The 21,332-nt window shown below is 37.4% G+C and overlaps 2 protein-coding genes and 1 pseudogene across 3 annotated transcripts; 1 reads left to right on the top strand and 2 right to left on the bottom strand.

Moving 5' to 3' along the window:
• Positions 1-2,837: 2,837 nt before the first annotated feature.
• LOC120196368 lies at positions 2,838-3,263 on the bottom strand. Its single transcript, XM_039198188.1, has one exon. The coding sequence runs from the start codon at positions 3,261-3,263 to the stop codon at positions 2,838-2,840; it is 426 nt and encodes a 141-aa protein (XP_039054119.1).
• Positions 3,264-5,206: 1,943 nt separating this feature from the next.
• On the top strand, positions 5,207-16,615 carry LOC120196283 (annotated as a pseudogene).
• On the bottom strand, positions 9,871-20,287 carry LOC120196282 (potassium channel KAT2-like). 2 transcript variants are annotated; one of them, XM_039198120.1, is made up of 11 exons: positions 19,630-20,287; positions 19,336-19,551; positions 19,094-19,249; positions 18,941-18,998; positions 18,543-18,860; positions 18,004-18,243; positions 17,817-17,915; positions 17,503-17,721; positions 17,010-17,425; positions 13,700-13,704; positions 9,871-9,942 (listed from the first exon to the last, which is right to left on the bottom strand). In XM_039198120.1, the coding sequence occupies exons 1-11, from the start codon at positions 19,809-19,811 to the stop codon at positions 9,929-9,931; spliced, it is 1,923 nt and encodes a 640-aa protein (XP_039054051.1). In that variant the 5' UTR covers positions 19,812-20,287; the 3' UTR covers positions 9,871-9,928. The 2 variants fall into 2 exon arrangements, with proteins under 2 accessions (XP_039054051.1, XP_039054050.1); XM_039198119.1 differs by lacking the exons at positions 9,871-9,942; positions 13,700-13,704 and adding an exon at positions 16,479-16,867 and having other exon boundaries at positions 17,026-17,425; positions 19,630-20,283.
• Between the last annotated feature and the right edge of the window lie 1,045 nt (positions 20,288-21,332).

Genomic DNA, 21,332 nt, shown 5'->3' with positions numbered 1-21,332 from the left:
ATCTGTTTTTCACAAAACAAATGTTACATATTATTTCTCTTACATTATTGATAGAATTTAGAATTCCCAAAAATACGTTTAAAAGGGTTATCAATTTCCCATATTTCTAAAGATAGCTTTTATTCTCAAATCACTGGCTAAACTTGTTGATGTAGACAGCAGAATTATTAAGGGAAATCATAAGTTAATAATTACTCAGATTAGACCCAAAGTCAAAAAGGGGAATCAGAAAAACCCCATTGTTAATCATTTGTGCTTATTTTACGTGGGTGTGTCGGCGCACTGAAGAAGTTTGCCAAGGAATCAATAGCTCAATCTTCTTTCTTCTACAAAATTTATATTATCCTGGCATGGGATTTAGGAATATCATCGAATGAATCATAATCAGCCACATTGGTATTTGGTATTGTATCTAATAAGTAGCACAAAAGAGAAGAATTTTTCCTCCTCCCAATGATGTTAATTGGGTTTCTATGTAAAGGAGTACATTTCATTGCCATTTACTTTCACGTTTTATTCCACTCTATTATTTATCAATTTATTATCATCTTTGAGAAGAAAATAGGGAAAATTGCATTTTCCTTTGCTCTCGTCAAAATTTAATATCAATTTATTCTTATGCCATCATCAAATATTTCTTTAATATATTTAAGGAAGATTGAATTACGGTTATCTCAAATATAATTAAGTATATTATGTGTAATATATTCAATAATAATATAATTATAAAAGAATTAAATAAAAAATTAAAGCATATAACCTTTATATTTTTATAATTTTATCATATGGGCTTAAGCTTGAAAATGAGAGCTACGCCAGTTCCATACCGTTAGTGTAATATGTGGGGTCTGAAGCCCAAAATCATTAGACTGAGTCCAAAGGACTAACCCAGCACACCATTGACACTTGTCATATGCTCATTAACTTCTCTATGTTAGCGAAGACTTAAAGAATTTCCCAACACTACGAAAATTAGTGTGATCTGAAATTTATGCCTAATGTTGGTACAGGTACATGTCTCTCTAGAAGGGAAAAAAATTCAGACAGAATTCAAGCCTATATCATTTGGTGTTAAATTTCATGGTGTCAAAGGCAAGAACTATCGATGTGCTGTTCCAAAATTGAACAAGGAAATCGTACCAGAGAAGTGCAAAGTGGTACTACAAGAGTCTTCATCACATTGGTCAAGTGCATCCCATTATTTTAAAAAAAAAAAGTAAAATTTAGCATAATATGTTAAAGAAAAATGGAAGAATTTTTTTTTGCATCCCCATTATTTTTAAGAGAAGAAAATTAAAATTTTAGACCCCATTTATAAAATTAAAATTTTAGACCCTATTTATAAAATTTTGAATCCGCAGACAAGATAGTTCCTGACAGATTGAACATGTATAGAGAAACTCGTTTCTTACTACTTAATAAGTATTTATTTATAAATGAAGATTTTAACTGAAATATTAAATACTATCTCCCTCTCTTTTCCAGTCCTAAAGATATAATAGGTCGTAGTTGTATTAAATTGGTGGGTTTAAATTTCCAAGAACCGGAGATGGAATCAGGTGAAGATAAAAAAAACTCTGAAGACGGTGATTTCAATCCTTCATTACCGGGTTAGGCAATATTTTAGCAAGACAACGTGCATTTTTTGTTGATAATTGCACAAATAAAGAATGAGCCGACAAAAATCAATGCATTAAACATATATATATATGTAAGACCTCTTTGACTTGGCTAAAGTCATTGGCTCATTTCTCACAGTTATAAAAGAATAAATATAATCAAAATCATTCAGTAATGTAGACATTCTAGCTAAATAAATAATTTTCTAGTAAAAAAACGAGCCAACTTTTTTCCATTCCATGCATGGAGTGCACGCTACGAAAAAACTCCTATTCCACGAGACAGACAGGAGCCCTGCTAACGATGCCACTTCACATGCAAACTTCCAATTTTCTCGTCATACATTCAGAGATATAAATTACCAGCAGAGAATGTCAAAGCAACAAACATTTTAGTCGAAGAATTGGGGTATCTTAACTGGTAGCCGTTTCTGTTCGATACTACAATGTTGAAAACAAATGAAATATTGAAAGTCAAAAAGGCTGGGCCCTATATATCTTCCATTGTTTTGTAAGCACTTCGCCGAGCCATGTTGAGATAGTCCAAAGACCAGTCATTTAGGTGAAATCTACATTGTTTTACCCAATCAACTTTAAGAGAAGCTTTTTCACTTCCAAAATGCGACACATGAGCTGTTGATTTGGCCATCTTGGCATCGAGAGTGAACTATTGATGATGCTCCTTGTTACGTGTACAAACTATTGCAGCTTTATATCTCGCATTTCATGAATTCCCTTTTTCTCGGAATGAGAATATATTAAAGCAAAGATTTGAAGGAAAACACCGCATATATTCTGATATTCATGTCTCAGGAAAATAATCAACCAAGTAATACAAATAAAACGATAAACCCTAGCCTAGCTAGCAGACCAGAACATATACGCTACAGTATAGCAGTACTGCATTTGATTCTGTAGGGGGAAAAACAAGGGCTTTATATCTATCGTGTGTAACAGGAGTGCATGGAAATACTAGAGAGGCAAAACTAAGAAAAAAGATTTGCATAAACTCTAATGTATATTTACTATCCGCTTTTATTATATCTCCACATTACAAGATTGGTATAATATTGTTTTCGATCGATCATTCAAGAAAAGGGAAGATGAAGATGAAGAAAGATCCAATAGCAAGTGTAAAGCTAAGCACAACAAAATCCACTTGGACTAACCATTCGTCTTTTTCTTATCCGTTAGGTTTTCAGATGAAAACTTCGGGCTCTAGGGTTTGGCAGTAGCACCAGAGAGGCCACAGATAAGGTCCTGGGCAACAGCGGAGTCGGGCTTGTCATTGTGGCACGGAGATGAACCCGAAGGAGGGACGAAACCCTTGGGAAGCATGACGGTGAAAGGCCTGGTCTTGAAGTTGCTATCCATGTTGATCTTCCTTCGTTTCGTCATCTTCCTCTTTCTCTTTTTCTCGAATCCCCTCTCCGGCTTATTCAATAAGAAGGGTGTGGTGTTCTTGATGCGCAGCACTTGGTACGCTGAGGGTGGTTGGCGATGGGAAGGATCGGCAGTGTTGATCTTGGGATGGATTTCGTTGCATGAGGCAGGGGAAGAAGAAAAGGAGATCAGGAGGAGGAAGGCGAAGAAGATGAGAAGCAGAGCAAAGAAATGATTCAAGGTTTGATTAAAGAAAACCATGACGGAGTATGACGGAGTAGAGAGTTTAGGTTGTGATGCATTTGTATATGACGAAAGAAGAGAACTAAAGAAAACAAAGAAAAAGGTTTGGTATCTGAGATTTGAAATCTGTCAATCCCAACACGTTTGTTGCATTTTTTAAGAGAGAATGCGAGTATGCGATTATGTGAGGCAGGTTCAGGCTTGAATCCACCCGCGTGGGTTTATTATATTCAGTTTTATTAATTTTCAGGATGCAATATATATTATTAATCTAATATATATTTAAAATCATTATTAACCATTTGTCACAATGCGACATATATTATTTGTTTAAATGTTTTATTAATCTACACATACCTTTATTAAGTACTTGAATTCGAGACCTCTAAAGAGAATAGTTTGAAGTGATTATAATATAATATATATTCAAAATCATTCTTAGTCATTGATAACACACAGTTATACGAACTTGAAACTTTTAGGGAGAATAATATTCTCTTTTATCATTAAGACCACTCAATTAATTCTTCGTACCAATGTTATTGTTGGTTAATAGATGGGAAAATACTTAAAAAAACACTGCCTCAATTAATCAAATTTTTATTTTACAATATGTAGTAGATAATAGTACTAGAGTCTGCATTTTGTTTGTTCCTAATAGATTATGGTTTTTTGCTAAATACAAAACAAGAATATATTTTCATGGAATGGGAAAGGGCATTCATGGTCTTGAGATAATATTCTTGAGAGGACCAAGCTTGATGCATGGTTCTATCAGGAAATAGATTTCCCCACCGATGAGTGTAGTGTTTTCATCAATCTGCGGGTTCAGGAGCACAAGATAGTGTAGGGTTGAACGATTCATTTTTCTTTTCTAATTCATCTCTATGTAATTATTAAAATATTGGAGTGAATTTCGTCTTAAAGTCAAGTGATAATAATTTAATTAATAAAATACTAAAATAAAATAATAGTTGCTAATTAAAATATAAAATACATAATGTATTTTATTTTGATATAATATTAAAATTAATCTTTAATGTTTAATTAAATAATAATTTTAGTATTTATTTTTTAAAATATTTTAGTCTCAATATTTTATTTTGGATCAAAATAACCCTAATTTGATTGAAATCATTAATCGGCTAATGTTTATTTCTTGTTGATGATAAATCACATGTCACATGTATAAAGTAATGACATTATATATATCATGAGTCCAAAGTAATGATATCAATATCATATCAATACTTCGAAATTTGGATATGATGACTTGTTACATCGGCGATAAGTGTTGATGATTAGTCAACCAACAGTTTCGTCCAAAAATGAATTATTTTTTTATCCAAAATAAAATGTTAGGAATAAAATGTTTTCAAAAAAATAATAGAGGTTAAAGTGATTAATTATATGTTAAAGTGTGAAATTTTCTAATATAACTTTTTAGGTAAATTACAACAATATTCACTAACCTATTATTTCTTTCTTAATTTAATTATCGAATTAATTTTTTTTACAAAAACATCATCAATATTATCGTTTTTCTTATTTGATAGTTAATATTTGACGTTGATGTAGTCATTATTTTTCGCAAATTTCACATTAATTTTTATCTCTTTATTAACAATCGTATATTATTTTTTTAATATTTTAATTTGAATAATTTAAATAATTACACGTAACCAACATCTAAATTTTATTTAATTTTATTTAACCAATATGATTACACATATTATTATTATATGCCTGGCGGCTAATGAAAGAGAAAAAGAATATAAAAGTTCAAAAAGAATAAAAAATTATATAAATGTGATCATGAAATTTTTAACTAAAAATTAATTTAATAAAAAAAAGAATAAGTTGATGACTATTTATATAATTCATCTTACTTTTGTATTCATAATTTTTTTTATATATAAAAAATATGTTTCTCAAGCAAACGCGATGAGAAAAATCTAGTTTGAAACTGCGGTCACCCTACATTGAAACGTGCCAAGAGGTGGAGCTCTCTCTGCATCTCTCCGTCTCTCCCGCTGTTGCATTAAAGGCACGATCTTCCATTGACTTACCAAGTAAAAAGAGAAAAACACCAAAGCCACTGGTTTCCTCGCCCAAAGTGATTTTCCCTCGCTTTCTCGTAGTTTCTCTTTCATCTTTTTTTTTGCTCGTTAAGTTGCCGATCTACCTTGTCAGGGGAAAAGAGAAAAAGCTGCCTGAACCGGTGAATTTTGGAAAAGAAATATTTAGATCTGAATCTTCGAGCATGTCGAAGTCGCTTCCTTATTCTATTAAAGATGTTCACTACGATAACGCTAAGTTTCGTCATCGATCTTTCTTCAAGTTAATACATCTCCTTCACTTTCTGTGTCGCTGGATTTGACTCTTAATTAATCATTTTTTTCTTTATCGCATTCATTTCTTTAGCTTTTGGTTTCTTGAATTGCAGCTTTCGATTTCTTTCTTTTTCTTGTGAAATTGAATTGCATTTTGCTCCTTTTAAGTTCAAGTTGCTTTAGTTGAAGTTCATGACAAATTATTCTATTTTATTCATGGATCTGTATGTTGATGTAATATTACCATGAACACGATTATATTTAGTTAAGAAATCAGTTGAAAGGTAAGAAATGGAAAATATTGGTAACGCTATAAGAGCGCTGAAGATCAAAGAAATCCAAATCTTAATGCATCTAATATGAAGTCATATTGATCTTGATAGGTACACATAGCGCGTCGAGCTTTAGAAATTAGCCGTTTGGTTTGAGTAATGTGGTTTTGAACTTCTGTGTGATATCTGATTTTAGTTTGGTGTTTGTAGCGTACTAATTGTTACTCATAGTAAGCCTTGACTATTGAGAGCCCATTCTCCGAATTTCCTGATTGCCCATGCTGGGAAAAATTGGCTAAATTTCCAACAAGATAGCTAAAGATTTGAAAGTTGTAGATTTTTTATGTCATTTTTTGAAGTATTTTGCTTTATTTAGAACCCTTATTTCCCATGCTAAACATTTTATGGTAAGGTAGATGTTTGATTTGAATATATTCTCTATTCTTCTATGTTCTATTCCAGGTGGTCACTCAAACCTTACTTACTGGTAATAGGAGGCGTGAATGCGGAGGTTGTAGTACAGGGAAGTTTTTAGTGTTATTAATGATCTTTGGCTTAGCGTGTCTAATGTTGACTCGTGCAAATAAAACAAATTCTGTTTCTGATGGACTAGCATAAGGTATTGGGACAAATGAAGAACATAAGGAAGTTAATGATGTTGGCATCAGGTTTAAAAAACTTTTCCGAAGAGCACCGCGGCTTCCTCCTCTATTATCACCGGATGAAAAACTTAGTCATGGTAATATTACTGGTAAATTAAATGAGCCAGATGTTGAAGAAAAGTGGAAAGCTAGACAACAAAATGTAAAGGATGCTTTCACCCATGCTTGGTCTGGCTATAAGAAGTTTGCAATGGGTTATGACGAGCTTATGCCAGTGAGCCAGCATGGAGTTGATGAACTTGGAGGTATAGGTGCTACAGTTGTAGACCTTCTTGATTCTGCCATGATCATGGGTCTGGATGAAGTTGTTTCTGAAGCAGGCTCATGGATTGAGTCACACCTTTTAGATAGAATTAATAACAAAGGACAAGTTAATTTATTTGAAACCACAATACGGGTATTGGGTGGTCTATTGAGTGCATTTCATTTGAGTGGGGGGAACCAAGGCATAGCCTTAACACAGAAGGGGGTAAAACCTGCTATTTATCTAAACATTGCAAAAAACTTGGCTGATCGTCTGTTATCTGCTTTTACTTCCAGTCCAACTGCCATTCCTTTCAGTGATGTTGTGCTACGCGATTCCTCAGCTCATCCAGCTCCTGATGGATTGAGTAGTTCTGAAGTTTCCACTTTACAGCTTGAATTCAATTATCTCAGTGCAATTTCTGGTGATACGAAGTATGGCACAAAAGGGATGAAGGTTTTAGAGCACTTAAAAACTCTTCCAAAGGTGGAAGGATTAGTTCCTATCTACATCAAGTATGTTTATTCTCTTTAAACATGACATCAATCCCCAGTTACTGCTAGTTTTTTTGATAAGAATGACAGGCCTCCTTAAAAACCTCCTTCTTGATCAAAGAAGGAGGAAAAGAGTGCCTTAGAAACTTTATTACTCCTCCGAAATTACATAAGATTTAACGTAGACACCATACTGAAAAAACACAACAGACTAAGCTACTCAACATAACCGAAAACCTAAACTCAAACGATAAAACGCACTGGAAACGACTAAACATCAACCAATTCCCATCTTTGCTAAACTATCAGCCTCCCCATTACACACCCTTGGAATCAGTCTAATAGAGTGCACCCTGTCCGTGATAAAAGATGAAATCTCTTTAACTAATGGGAGGATAAAAGCTGGGGCCATTGCTGGTGTATGGACCCATTCCACAGCCGACTTACAGTCACTTTCCACAATCAACCTTCCAACCTTAACCCAACAAGAAGACATATAGATTTCAATGCCTCTCTTAATAGCCTTTAACTCAGCAACCGGCGGGGGACCCTGACCTACATTTTCTGAAAAAGTCAGAAGGGAGTTGCTATTCCAATCTCTCAAAATACCTCCTATACCTCCATTTGAGCCATCAAGTCTAACAGCTCCATCGACATTCATCTTCAAAAAATCCATAGGGGGTGGAATCCAGCGAGAAACCTGAAAATTGTAAATGTTGAGAGCTTTAATACCATCTGCAAGAGATGGATCACCAATCAGCACATCCTCCTGAATAGGACACTTAGGATACTTGGCTAGAAACCATTTAGATAACCTGAATCTAGCAATAAAAAACAGAGACATCCTATCCAAGGGGGAACCATCGAACACCATTGCATTCCTAGCTTTCCATATCGACCAAAATACTACTCCCGGGATAAATTTCCAAATCAACGATTTCCCCCTAAGCTCACCCCAAGAACATAGCAAAGAAGGTGGATCCTTTGGAAGGACTAAGGCTATTTCCCAATAGCTTGCTATCTTGTTCCAAAGTTCCCAAACAACATCACATGAAATAAATAAATGCTGAACTGATTCCACCTGTTTTTTACAAAACGGACATAAAATTTCATCCCCTAGCTGCAAACCTCTTTTCACCAACTCCTCTCTCACCGCCACTTTCTGATGAGCTAGCTGCCACAGGAAGACTTCAACACGAGGAGGAGATAAACCCTGCCACACCCCTTTTACCCATAAATCGAACTCCCCAGACACCTTGCCGAGTTCCTTTCTACAAGATTTCACTGAAAACAGTCCATCCCCACTTGCAGACCAAGACAGAAAGTCTTCAACTGAATCAGTCAGTTTAAAGTCCTTCAGTTTTGTCATTAAATCCAGCCACTGATCCAACTCCCAGTCACACAAATTCCTTCTGGTATCGATGTTCCACACCCAACCGTTCGAATCTGAACTTCCAAACTCAGCGACCATACCCCATTTATTTGTTGACAACGCATACATTCTAGGGAAAAGATATTTTAAAGGAGACTCATCAGCCCATGAATCCGTCCAAAATGCAATAGACTTTCCATTTCCCAGTTTCAACTTGGAGTTAGATCTGATACGTTCACCCTCCGAGTCGTTCTTCAAGAAATTGTTGGCAATCCCTCTCCAAATCCAAGAAGATTTGGGCGAAAAAACCTTACAAATAGACATGGAATTACTACTTACCTTGTGCCTGCAACATAACACACTTTTCCACAAAGTATTTTTTTCATTGGCGAACTTCCACACCCATTTTCCCAAAAGAGCCCGATTAGATATGTTCACATCAAGAACACCAAGGCCACCACAATTTAGAGGCGTGCAGACTGATTTCCAATTAACCCAGTGTATCTTCCTTTTGTCCTCATTATCCCCCCATAGGAAACTGGCCATTAAAGAATTAAGCTTCTTACCAATTTTACAAGGCATTCTAAAAAGAGATAAGAAGAATATTGGTAGGGATGTTAACACCGACTTTAATAAAACTGTCCTGCCCGCCAATGAGAGACAATTAGCTTTCCAGCCGGCTAGTTTGGAACTAAAATTCTTGAAAACTGGATCCCATAAGGCTTCTGAGTTTTTCTTAGCACCTAGAGGAAGTCCCAAGTAATCTGTTGGAAGAGAATCAATAGAACAGCCCACCGAAGATGCCCATTCTGATAAAACTTCCTCTTCCACATTAATACCAAATAGCTTACTCTTAGCTAGATTAAGATGCAACCCTGTCATAACACTAAAAATCCTCAATACTCTCTTGACATTTTTAATCTGGGAGAGAGATGCTTGACAGAAGATGATCAAGTCATCTGCAAATTGTAGATGTGTCAATCGAACAGAATTTTCAGATTCCCCAATAACAAAGCCTTGAAACAGACCCCTGTCCACTGCTTTAGATATCATCAAATTAAGCAGCTCACCTACAATGTTAAACAGTAGCGGAGATAAACTGCACCCTTGCCTAAGTCCTTTAGCCATGTGGAACTCTTCCGATGGAGACCCGTTTACGAGAACTGAGATTGAAGCTGTTGAAATACACTGAGATATCCACGACAACCATCTCTTACCAAACCCATCTCTGACATTATTCTAATTAAAATTGGCCATTCCACGGAATCATAAGCCCTACGAAAATCTACTTTGAAGGCAACCCCTTTTAACCCTTTTTTCCTCCAGTAATCAATCCCTTCGTTTGCTATAAAAGCACAATCCAGCAACTGTCTCCCTGGTATAAACGCAAACTGAGAGTGACTAATAATATCACCAACACAACAACTCAGTCTCTTCGAAAGAACTTTAGAAAGTATCTTGTATAAGCTGCCTACAAGGCTGATTGGTCTAAATTCCTCTACACTGTCCGGATTAAGCTTCTTCGGAATAAGTGTGATAAAAGCATGGTTTATACCGTGCTCCCATTTCCTTCCAAAATAGAAATCTTCAAAAAATTTCAACACGTGCTCCTTTAAAATCGGCCAGCAGTTTTTAAAGAAACCCATGGTGAAACCATCTGGTCCTGGGGCTTTAGAGCTGTCTGATGAAACTATAGCTTGCCAAATTTCCTGTTCTAAGAAGTGCTCTTCAAGCTTCTTAGACTGATCCCCTGATAGCTTAGCAAAATCCAGTAGTAAATCCTCCGTTTCCAATGTTGAATTGGAATTATAGGCTGCCTTGAAAAATTCTGAAATATGTACCTTTAATTGTTGAGGATCTGAAACCACACTCCCATTTATCTTCAAGCTTAAGATTTCATTTCTTTTGCTTCTGTTCAGAGCAGACAGATGAAAAAACCTTGTGTTCCTATCCCCCTCCTTGATCCATCTTGCCCTTGACTTCTGAAACCAGATGCTTTCTTCTGTCCTATACAACCTCCATAGATTTGTCCTACACAGCCTCAACTGATCCCACTCCTGCTTCGAAAGAATTCCACCTTGAGCTTTAAGATCCAATTCATTAATTTTCCTCTCTAAATCAGAAATCGACTCAGGGATCCCAGTAAATTTACTGCTGGACCAATTTCTGATTGAATTTTTAGTACCTTTTAAGATACTGAAAATACCCCTTTTATTATTTCTCCCCCTCATAGCAAGCATTGAAGATTTAACCAATTCCTCAAATCCTTCCTCCTCTAGTAAATAATTAAAAAACCTGAATGGTTTCGGTCCCCAATTAACAGCTTTGTCCTCTAATGAGACAGGATTATGATCAGATAGGGATTTAGGCAAGAGACTTTGCACTACATTTGGAAAACATGACAGAAACGTCCCAGAGATTAAGAACCTGTCTAGTCTTCCCAAGTCGAGTCTTCTCTATTATTGCACCAAGTATACCTTCCTCCCACCAACGGTAGATCAATTAAATGTGATTGCTGTAAGAAGTTTCTAAATAAATCAATAGAATGCCAGTTTTGTGATTTTCCCAACTTCTCGTCCGGATCAAGATACACATTAAAATCTCCCCCAATACACACTAACATATTTTGAGCCGAAACAAACTCCAACAATTCCCTGAAAAAATCTTCCTTTTCCGCTTCAATTGATGGACCGTATACATTGATAATCAGACACTCTTCACTTGAATTTCTGAATTTCCCAAAGACTGCTATGAATCTGCCATTAAGATGGCTGTTCGAAACTTCAAAATCATTTTCATTCCACATAATCATCAATCCACCAGCAGATCCCACTGCTGGCGCAACAATCCCTCCTCTAAGGAATCTCCCCCCTATCCTTCTTCTAAGAGCCAAAGAAACAGATTCTAGTTTTGTTTCTTGAATTAGAATCAAGTTCGGCTTATTCTTCTTCACCAAATTAGCTACAACTCTTGACTTTTCCTTTTTACCAAGACCCCTTACATTCCAAGAAATAATGTTGACATTTATCATAACAAGAAGATCTACACCAAATCCTTATAGCTAGTCTCCAGAGAAATAGAGACTAAACCCCTGACTTCCCCTGTTCCCTACTCTCAGCCGAACCCTCTTCAAGGTTGATAATTTTGTCCAAAAAAGCCTTCTTCCCATCTTTGAAAGAAATTCCTAGAACTTTACATACTTCCCATGTAACCATCGCTTCCTCAACCGCCTTCGAGAACTGAGGAGTAAAAACTAAAGGAGAATTAACCATATCAACTGCTTCCCTTGTTAAAACTCTTCTCTCCCTTCTTTTAGACCTTCCTGACCCTACAGCAGAGAAAGGAACTACTGCCAAGACCTCCGAAGAACTATTACAATTAGTTGGTGCCACATAAGGGTTCTGATCATCAGCTGCACCATTTAAAATCACTTCCCTTCCACCTTCCATATTTATTGAAGGAGGCTGCAAATCCTTTCTCACCGGAATACCTTTGTGTTTATTCTCAAACCAGTTAATTCTCACCCTCGACCTGGTATAATGTCTTTTATAGCTGGCCATTCTCCTCCTCTCTATGGGCAAACTTTTGGGACAAAATGTTCTTCTATGCTGGAACAACGATCTGTCTCTATCCCTAATCAGTTCAGTTCCAACCCCCCTACAATCGTCCTTTTCCAAGACTACTACTTCCTCTAACAGATCCTTATTTGGCTTATTTGAGATCCCTTCAGATTGAGACTGTACTCTATCCGTGAACCCACCCTCAATCGAAATATGATTGTAACCTGACAAATCAGTATTCGAATTCTGCATTTTTGAGTCTACCAAAACAGAATGCTGAAACTCTCCTTGAACCTCCATCCTACTTAATTTAACATCATGCCCCCCTGGAATTAGATTATTAGCTGGTGAATCATACTCCCTGTTAGATTGTGAAGACCCAGCAGGCAACAAATTTGGATTTAAGTCTGCCGAGACATTAGCCCAATTCTGCACCTTTATTTTATCTGAATCAGATTGCTGCTGAGAACCTGCAAATTCCACCCGAGACTCCAAACGGTTACCATATCCCAGTTTTAATAAATTAACAGCTGGCCCAGAAGGTACTATTCTGTAGATATTTGTATTGGACTCACTTGAGCCCTCTAAATGGGCTTCTTCAAATTCATTCATAGAGACATTCCTTAGACCAAGGCCCCTATAGTCCTCTTTAAAATTCAAATCTTCTGCAGAAAAACCTGACACCTTAGCACCACTAGGTTGACTTTCTCCTTCCTGCAGTATTAAATGTTTACTTCCACTGCCGCCTGCCACTGTTGTGCAGACATCACCTACCAACCATCTGTCTACTGTGTCCCTAGAATTCTCAGCTGGCAATTGTGGGCTACCTACTCCACCTGAACTCCGGACTTCTTTCTCTTCCGATGAAGAATCAACTCTAGACACACCATCTCCGGCCACCTGAAGAATTTCTGCAAAAAAACTCTCCTGTTTATAACTGACCGATCCCACACTAATCTTAACCATATACGATCTCCCATATGCACCCAAGGTAACAGAATCCTGTATATCATAAGGACTCGCCACCCTCAACAAAGCTCTTGCCACCGCCAAATCCTCTCTTCTGATCGTGGACTCATGAATACACACCAATTTCCCCCACCTTGAGACCAGCTTTTCCAAAAAAGATCCATTACAACATAGTAAAGGGATTCCATGCAACTCCACTGAACAGAAAGCCATCGGGACTCCATCTACACTCATAAGTGGATCAAGCCAGTCGAACCAAAGTGACACTTCATCCCTTCTGTTTTTCCACGCCTCCTCGAACTCTTCCTTCGACCCAAAGGTTATAATGCAAGAGTTCCAGGTATAACCCCATTTAGTTCCCTTGACCTTGATCCCTTTACTAGCCAACCCCTTCACTACTGTCCCCAGATCAAAATGGGATTTAATGATCCCAGTTATTGATCTTTTCACCCAATCATATTCGTCTGGGGGAATATGCATTTCCCACAAATTCCTCACCCCTACTTCCTTGTCTTTATGGCCTTCCCAAATCACTTTAGACGCCGGACCTTCTCTCCTTCCATCCAAAGACGCTAACGCCTCCTTGTAAGATCTCTCATCTCTCAGTCGGCTATAAGATTCTGGTCCAGCTCTTCTACTCCGATGCGTATCCTTTTCCCACTTATCAACTTCCTTACTGTCGTTACTTCTAACAGCCTGCTTTAGTCTCTTCTTCTGGTACTTAGCAACTCCTACTGATATTTTCTTACCATCAATCCAGATACCATTAATTTTTGCTATCGCCCTCAACAACCCATCCTCATTAGCAAACTGGACGAAAGCAAACGTATAATTTCTATAATTCGGCTTGTTGGAATTATTCGGAATGTAGACACGAACAACACTCCCCTGTTGATGAAAAATTTCCTTAAGAGTTTTCCTAGTTACCCTTTTACTCAGATTGTCAACGAAAACCGTCCACTCCTCACCGGAAAACTGACCAACTGAAAACCTCTCTCTCTCTCCCACTTTCTCCCTGACACTCTCTCTCATTTTGTAAAAAACAATTTATCTGCTTTGATTGGTACCTTATGGTTGTTAAGACTGAAGATTTGCTGCCATTCCAAGCCCAGTTACTGCTAGTTTAAATAGCTACATCCTTTGTTATGTCTTTCCAAGATTTCTACCATGTTGATCTAGGTTAATGGAAATTTTCTCCTGCTTGGATAAACTGCTTTCAGCCATCACACACAGTAGAAAATAAACTGCTTTCCTCTATATCATTGGAATTTGATTTCTCATGTTACCTTTCTTTGAATGGTTAATACATGCTGGACTGCTTTCGACAGTTGGAAAACTGTGCTCATCAGTTACCATGCCCAAACAAAATGCCTTCATTTCTGAAATGTGATTTGATTTGGAATGGGAAAAAACGCCAAGAAGTCAAAGGATACTTAAAGATTGTACGCAGCATCAGGATTTTTTAGGGAATACTTGAGTTTGTGCTCAAACTGGTTGTCTTATCTCTTCTATTACTTCAATAAATTTGAACAACAAGAGCCTTTAAGATTTAAGATTGTTGAGCTATAAATCTTACGTATTCTTGTGTGTACAGATGTCAATTTCTTTGGACAAAATGATAGCCTGATGTCAATATGCTTTATCTGCCATCTATATTGTTTATTATACATATCATCATTGTTGTGGTCATCATCATAAGTATATATTTATGGTTATCTGGTTCTGAGATCATAGTTGATCCTAGTATGAAATGCAGTCCTTATTTTGTTGAGTCTTTGTCAATTGTCCCTTGATCATCTTGTTATGGAATGCAGTCCTCATTCTGGTGAATTTAGTGGACACAATATTAGACTTGGATCTCGAGGTGATAGCTATTATGAGTACCTAAGCAAAGTGTGGCTTCAGCTAAGAACTACTCAGGATGGTAACTTCGCATATCTTTATGATATGTACGGGGAAGCAATGAGGGGTGTTAAATACATGCTTGTTCAGAAATCAGTACCAAGTGAATTGGTTTTTGTGGGGGAATTACCTGTTGGATCCAACGGTTACTTGAGTCCGAAATTGGATCACCTGGTATGTAGTGATTTCTCATTCCTTTAATTCAAGCAATATCTGAGAAGGAAGAAAGGACACTTCTTCTTCGTTTTAATAAAAAGGAGTGTGTAGTTATCCTAAAAAATGAAGAAAGGAGCGGTGATATTGTTTTAAACAAATTTGGGTTTAGATTGTGAAACTGTTTCCGTTAAGAATTGCATATATCATGAAGTGAAACCCACTCTTTCTTAGTTGGCTATTAGCTTGCACCTTAGAAGCAGTAGTATTCTTTAGATCACTGGTTGTTTCGATCCAAAACTATGATGCTGAATAATGCAAGGAAGCAACTTCCGAGATTAAGAGTTTCTGAGTTCCACCAGAGTATTTTCAATTTATTGCAGCTATAGCTGATCATGAAAGCTAGGCTGTTACTACTTACTAACAACTTCAAAGCAGTATACTGGAATCACTGGATGTTTCCTTTCAAAACTATCATGTTGAATAGTCCAAGGAATCAGTTGGTGAGCAGAAGAGTCTCACCAGTGTTTCTAATCTATTATAGTTTTTAGTTCTCATTAGTCGAATGCATAAGCTATATTTCTGTATTAATCATTGGCTGTCATGAAAGCATTTCCTCTGTTGTTGGATCCCACGGAATATCCTTGATTGATGTGAAATAATTTAACTTTATATTCCGGGTATGTTTTTTGCCTGGTACTCTTGCACTTGGTGCCACTAAAGGCCTCACAAAGGAGAAAGCTATGAAAGACAACCTTCTTACATTTGAAGACTTGGAGAACTTGAAACTTGCGGAAGATTTAGCAAAGACATGTTTTGAGATGTACTCAGTAACTTCCACTGGTCTGGCTCCTGAAATTGTGTACTTCCATACTAAGGTTGTTTTCAGTTTACTTGTTTCTTGAAAGCAGTATAGGATGGACTTAATTTGCGTTTACACCAAATCATATTTGCTTATTTGCCTATGTATGACCACTCTTCGTTTTGCTTATAGTGTAATTACGATAGTTAATGATCTGCTGTCTTGATCTTATTTGAACAGGATTATTTTGAAGATGGTCTTGATGGTGGGAATAAGAGTTCAAAATATGTAAAAGACATAATAATCAGGCATGCTGATCGTCACAATTTGTTGCGTCCTGAAACTGTTGAGTCCTTGTTTGTGTTGTATCGTATCACTCAGGATCAGAAGTATGCTCTTTTAGTTTCTACTCTCTCTTCCCTTTTATTAAATTTATATTATCTATAGTGTGAATGAGTGCATCTTCTTTCTTTTTTCTCCTTTCTAATATCATGCATTGCAGATATCGAGAATGGGGCTGGCAGATCTTTGAGGCATTTGAGAAATAAACAAAGGTAGAATCTGGAGGATACACTTCTTTAGATGATGTCACCACAATTCCTCCTCCAAATCAACTGATACTGTTATATATTTGTTACCATTTCATTATCATTATCGTTGCCTCGAGGTTACATACTGTCTGCAGTGGTTCAAGAACCGAGATCATCTTTTTTATTATCATCAGTTCACAATATTACATTTTCACCCTCATTTTGAAGGAGAAACAGATCATCACCATCTCGAATGACATGTATATCATCAATTTCTGCATTCTCTGCATTAATGACTTTTGTAAATGCGATGCCTCCGAACTTTTCACCTGCAGGTTAACAAGGTTATGGAATAAAAGATGAATTAAAGCAAAAACAGGTAATTAAGGTGGTTTCAGGTTCCTGTTCATGGTTTTAAAATCCTTTATATTTGTTTCTTTTGCTTTTCTTTCGTTTTATCAACTAGGATACTTTTTTTCCCACTTACCAGCTATTTTGAGCAGCTCTTGTATTGATTCAGGTAGGAGTATCAGCTTTCCAAGTTGCCTACATGATGTACTGCTGCTCTTTAACTGCATGTGAATAGTAACTCTTTTCTTGGTAGGTATTGTTAGCTCCCTATAACTGGGTGAATTGAAGAAATTTTGGGCCCAGATTCTATGCTTTTTTTTACTGTTCTTGGGGTCATCTGCTGTTTTTGGCCCAATGATTTCTATTCTATGTTCATCTATTTTTTTGTTGTTTCCCTCGTGCTCTGACAATGCTTTTGGCGTCCTTGCTCTTGCATCTGGTTTGTTCACACTTGGTCCTCTTCCCATTGCTCCTTGTCCAAGCCCAGGATCTAGGCTGGACTGGTCAAAGCTGCTGCTGTGTCGCCCATTTAGTTTCTGCAAGAAAAAACCATCACTTCTTCATACTAACATCAAAACCATCAATCCAGAAAGTTGTCTAATATGATGTTTACCATGCAAAGGTTACGCATAATAACACTTCCATCTTCCGTATTCACTTTGATGATGTTCATTAGAGAAGTAGCGTTCATTCGTAGTATTTGACAAAGCTCAGTTGTCCTAGCTGTGTATGGCTGTGGCCTATAACACAGAACTCCAACCTCTCCAAACATATCCCCTGTAGCCACCTTTTCCATAATCTGATCATGTCCATCATCATGTGAGATTAAAATCTGCAATCGCGAATCAACCGGACGTCAAACTAATGTTAGGAATTGGCATTGTTTAGTTTATATTATTCTTCACTTATCAAAATAAGCCTACTTACAACTGCTCCTGAGACCAGTATATAGAGATCTGTTGGGGCTTCGTTCTGCAGAATGACATCTTCTTTGGGTGGAAAATACTCCGCATCCATTTCCGAAACCTGTCGACAGAGTAGTAACTTGTATTAGCATCTGCAAATGAAAATTCGAAGTGATGTATTATTTGCCTCATAGAGAGGATGATGTTACCAACTGAGATAGGAAGTCATGAGAAACTCCTTGGAAGAGATGGGCTTTCTGTACAATGTGGAGGAAGAGATGCTGCGCGATGCTTGACCGAATGGCTTTCGGTAAACTATTTAAGGTATCTTGCTGCTTCAGTCCTTCTGTTTTAAAGCGTAAGCATATGCGTGACAACATTTGATCTTGTATGTGGGGTGGCAACTGATTTCGTGTCACAAATTCTGAAGCGGCTCTAACTGTATCCCTCTGTAGCACCAAAAACAAAAGGTCGAGGTTTCTTGTTAATTAGCACTTCCAGGCTAGTGATGACATCCTTGTCAAAAGGGGAAAAACTGTTGAATAACTTGTCAGGCTCAAATCACCTGCTACAAAACTGCCCTAAAATAACGGACATTTCTACAGCAAATGGTGGGGCTATTTCTAGTTTTGTTGATTGTGATGCATAATTCTTGTGGTCACTTTAGAACATATTTTATTCTATATTTAGTTCCAGTGGCAGGTTAACGATGATTTCTAACAGCTTGAAAGTTGCAAGGCTAACTTACAAAATTACGGGTCCGGCTTGTCCAGTGAACTACCAGGTTAGTCATGTTCCCAATGAGGTAAGCTGTTAATCCCAAATTAAAGAACATGTAAAAGATATAAAACAGCATCTCTCTTGGATTCTCAGCATGTAAGTCCCCATAACCAGTTGTGGTGAGCGTTGTAATGGACCAGTAAATTGAAGTTACATATCTATCCCACAGACTGTGCTGTTTGAAATTTGGGTACACTGCACCAATCCATGTTCTTGAAGGATCAGGGTATCTATCTGCAATCAGATAGTTAAAGCATCCAGCACAATGTACTGCAAACAGGGTCACCTGAAATCAACCCCAATAACCCCTTTTTTCAAATGACTGAAAGCAATACTTCTAATAGAGCTGAGTTTCAATGGGGTTACCGATACGAGCTTGGTGCACCGAGTCCAGAAGTAGTTGAACCGAATGTCTTTCTCGAGTCTGAAGGAGAGGAAACCAGTGAGTCAATGTTGTAGCTCTACCATAGTAACAGTTTTCAGGCATTAAGCTTTTTGAAAAAGAAAACAATTATAAACCTTGCAAACAGGGAGCTAACTCGTCTCAGACGCCAGAGTCTGAGCATGTTGAGTAGCCTGAGCCCGAGTTCACTGCCATGGTCTGTGAACATGAGGCTGAGAGACTGAAATGGGGCAGTGGAACAGACATCTAAAGCGAACCAGGTTGATATGTACCTACATGTATTGTTCAAATAGTTGAGGAACATTGTTGAGACTGAGAGAAAAAGCTTTGTGATTAAATGCTGCAAGATCTTATTTACCTGATGGCAATCTTCTTGGGGTCATCAACAAGGAGATAAGTGTGGTTATCGAGATATGCAACAAAGAAAGTGAGAACGATGTCAACAGCAAAGAATCCATTGACAATGTTGTCAACAATGTGAAGTTCATCGGTCTTGTACGATAGGAATGCAAACTCGAATGGACAAACCCAGGCAGAGTAAATGACAAGCACAACCAGCCATATCTCCCAAGACCTGTTACAATAAGGAATAGGACCATAAAGACCAGTTTTAATATATTCGAAGAAGTAAAACCATGTAAACTGGCATCACCTATAATGAGGGTTGAAAGGGGATATTATGTGTGCACGTAGCTTTGTCGAATGGTTAATTCTGGCGCCAAGTGATGGAAGGAGACCACTGGAGAAACAACTGCCATGAATATCACTGCCCATGTGAAATTCATCGATGCAGAACCGTTGGAAGAAGTTTTTCGTACAGGAAAACGACATCATTTTGACTCATTTACAAGGGAGGCTCTGTGTTAAACTTCCGAGCAGTGTTAAAAAAAAGTCTCTGAAGGAATGGTTATATATAGAAAACTTGTGATGAGGCCGAAGGAGGACACAGGGTTGGTCTCCCTTTTATGATATCTCTCACTCAATTTGCCCCTGAAATGATTAAAGTAGTGAATGCACGAGCTTGAGCCGCTAATAGGTCACTAAGAAAGGAAAACAAGTAGAAAAAAGGCGAAGCCAAAACTTCCCATTTTGTTTGTACAAGAATGATGATCATGGAGGGACAACAAAAAACCATGACAAGATGAAGGAGTAAGTTGAGGGAAATGGAAAGCAGTGAAAGTGGCAGACATGAGGGTTGCAGCAAAGATATTTTTCCAGAGAGAGAGAGAGATTGAATTGGAATGGGATGAGACAATGAAGTAATGGTGATTGTGGGATCTCCACCATCAAACCCTGTGAAGGTGTGCACGACAAATTGACAATATATAGGACGGATTTGAGTGAAGAATCCGGAGATGAACAGGACAGAGAGAGAGAGAGAGAGAGAGAGAGAGAGTCGTAGCAGAATTGGGGAGAGGATGCTCTTATTTTATGGATACCACGTGTACCAATCAGATCACTTGTTACATGTATGCCAAGTAATATAAACAAAAATGAAATTGGATTTGAATACTATTCCATCCTCTCCTGGTCTCCTTCCTACTAATAGCTGAAATCGTTCGTTTTAGCCACGGAATCAGTGAGGACCTTAGCTCTGAAAGATGCCATATGATCCAACTGGCTACCCTCCCCCTGTCACATATATGTTCAGCGATCGCGTTATCATTGTGTGTTTTTCCTTTCCTTCACAGACCACTTGCTTATATTTGGTCAGTGTTTGATTGTTTGATTTATAATTTTGCATCTTTTGCTTATTCCCCTCTCTAAATTCTGATATTCGTTGGATAAAAAAAACCTTTTGCCTATTATTTAGGGTCACATTTATATTTAGGGTCACATCTAGTGTCCAAATTTAATTTGCTAGAACAAAGAATGAGCAGTAGAGGACAAATTCACCAAGACTAACTCTATGCAACCGAAAAAGACTTCTTTTTATTAATTATAAGGAGTTGGTTCTTCTTAAAACAAAATCTTGAATTCGAACAATAGTTCCTCCCCTCAAACTACAAGAGAAAAAAAATCCTAAAAGAGTCTTACTATAATAGTAAAAAACAAACATTGTAGAGTCGATAGATTGGGCGTGGATAGTACAAAACATGAAAAATGTAAACATTGATGCAACATTGAAGACCCTTAAGGAAATTAGGGTCCCAAAGAGGTCCCCCCATGGTGTCTGATATGTACAGCACATGAATTTGGCAGATCCAACCATCCAATTAGAATCCAGTGGCCACTTCCCGAGAGGGAAACCTAGCCCACCTCAGTTGTACCTCCCTCTCTTATTTTGGATTGGGGTTTCCAATTATAGGTTAATTCGGTGATATTGACCCTCTAATTACCTCTAATGCAAGGTTT

Source organism: Hibiscus syriacus, unplaced genomic scaffold, assembly GCF_006381635.1.
Source record: "Hibiscus syriacus cultivar Baekdansim isolate YM2019G1 unplaced genomic scaffold, ASM638163v2 tig00117032_pilon, whole genome shotgun sequence".
In the NCBI taxonomy this organism is placed as follows: domain Eukaryota; kingdom Viridiplantae; phylum Streptophyta; class Magnoliopsida; order Malvales; family Malvaceae; genus Hibiscus; species Hibiscus syriacus.
Note: the sequence above shows the minus strand (reverse complement) of the source record. Positions and strands in the feature narration are given on the sequence as shown.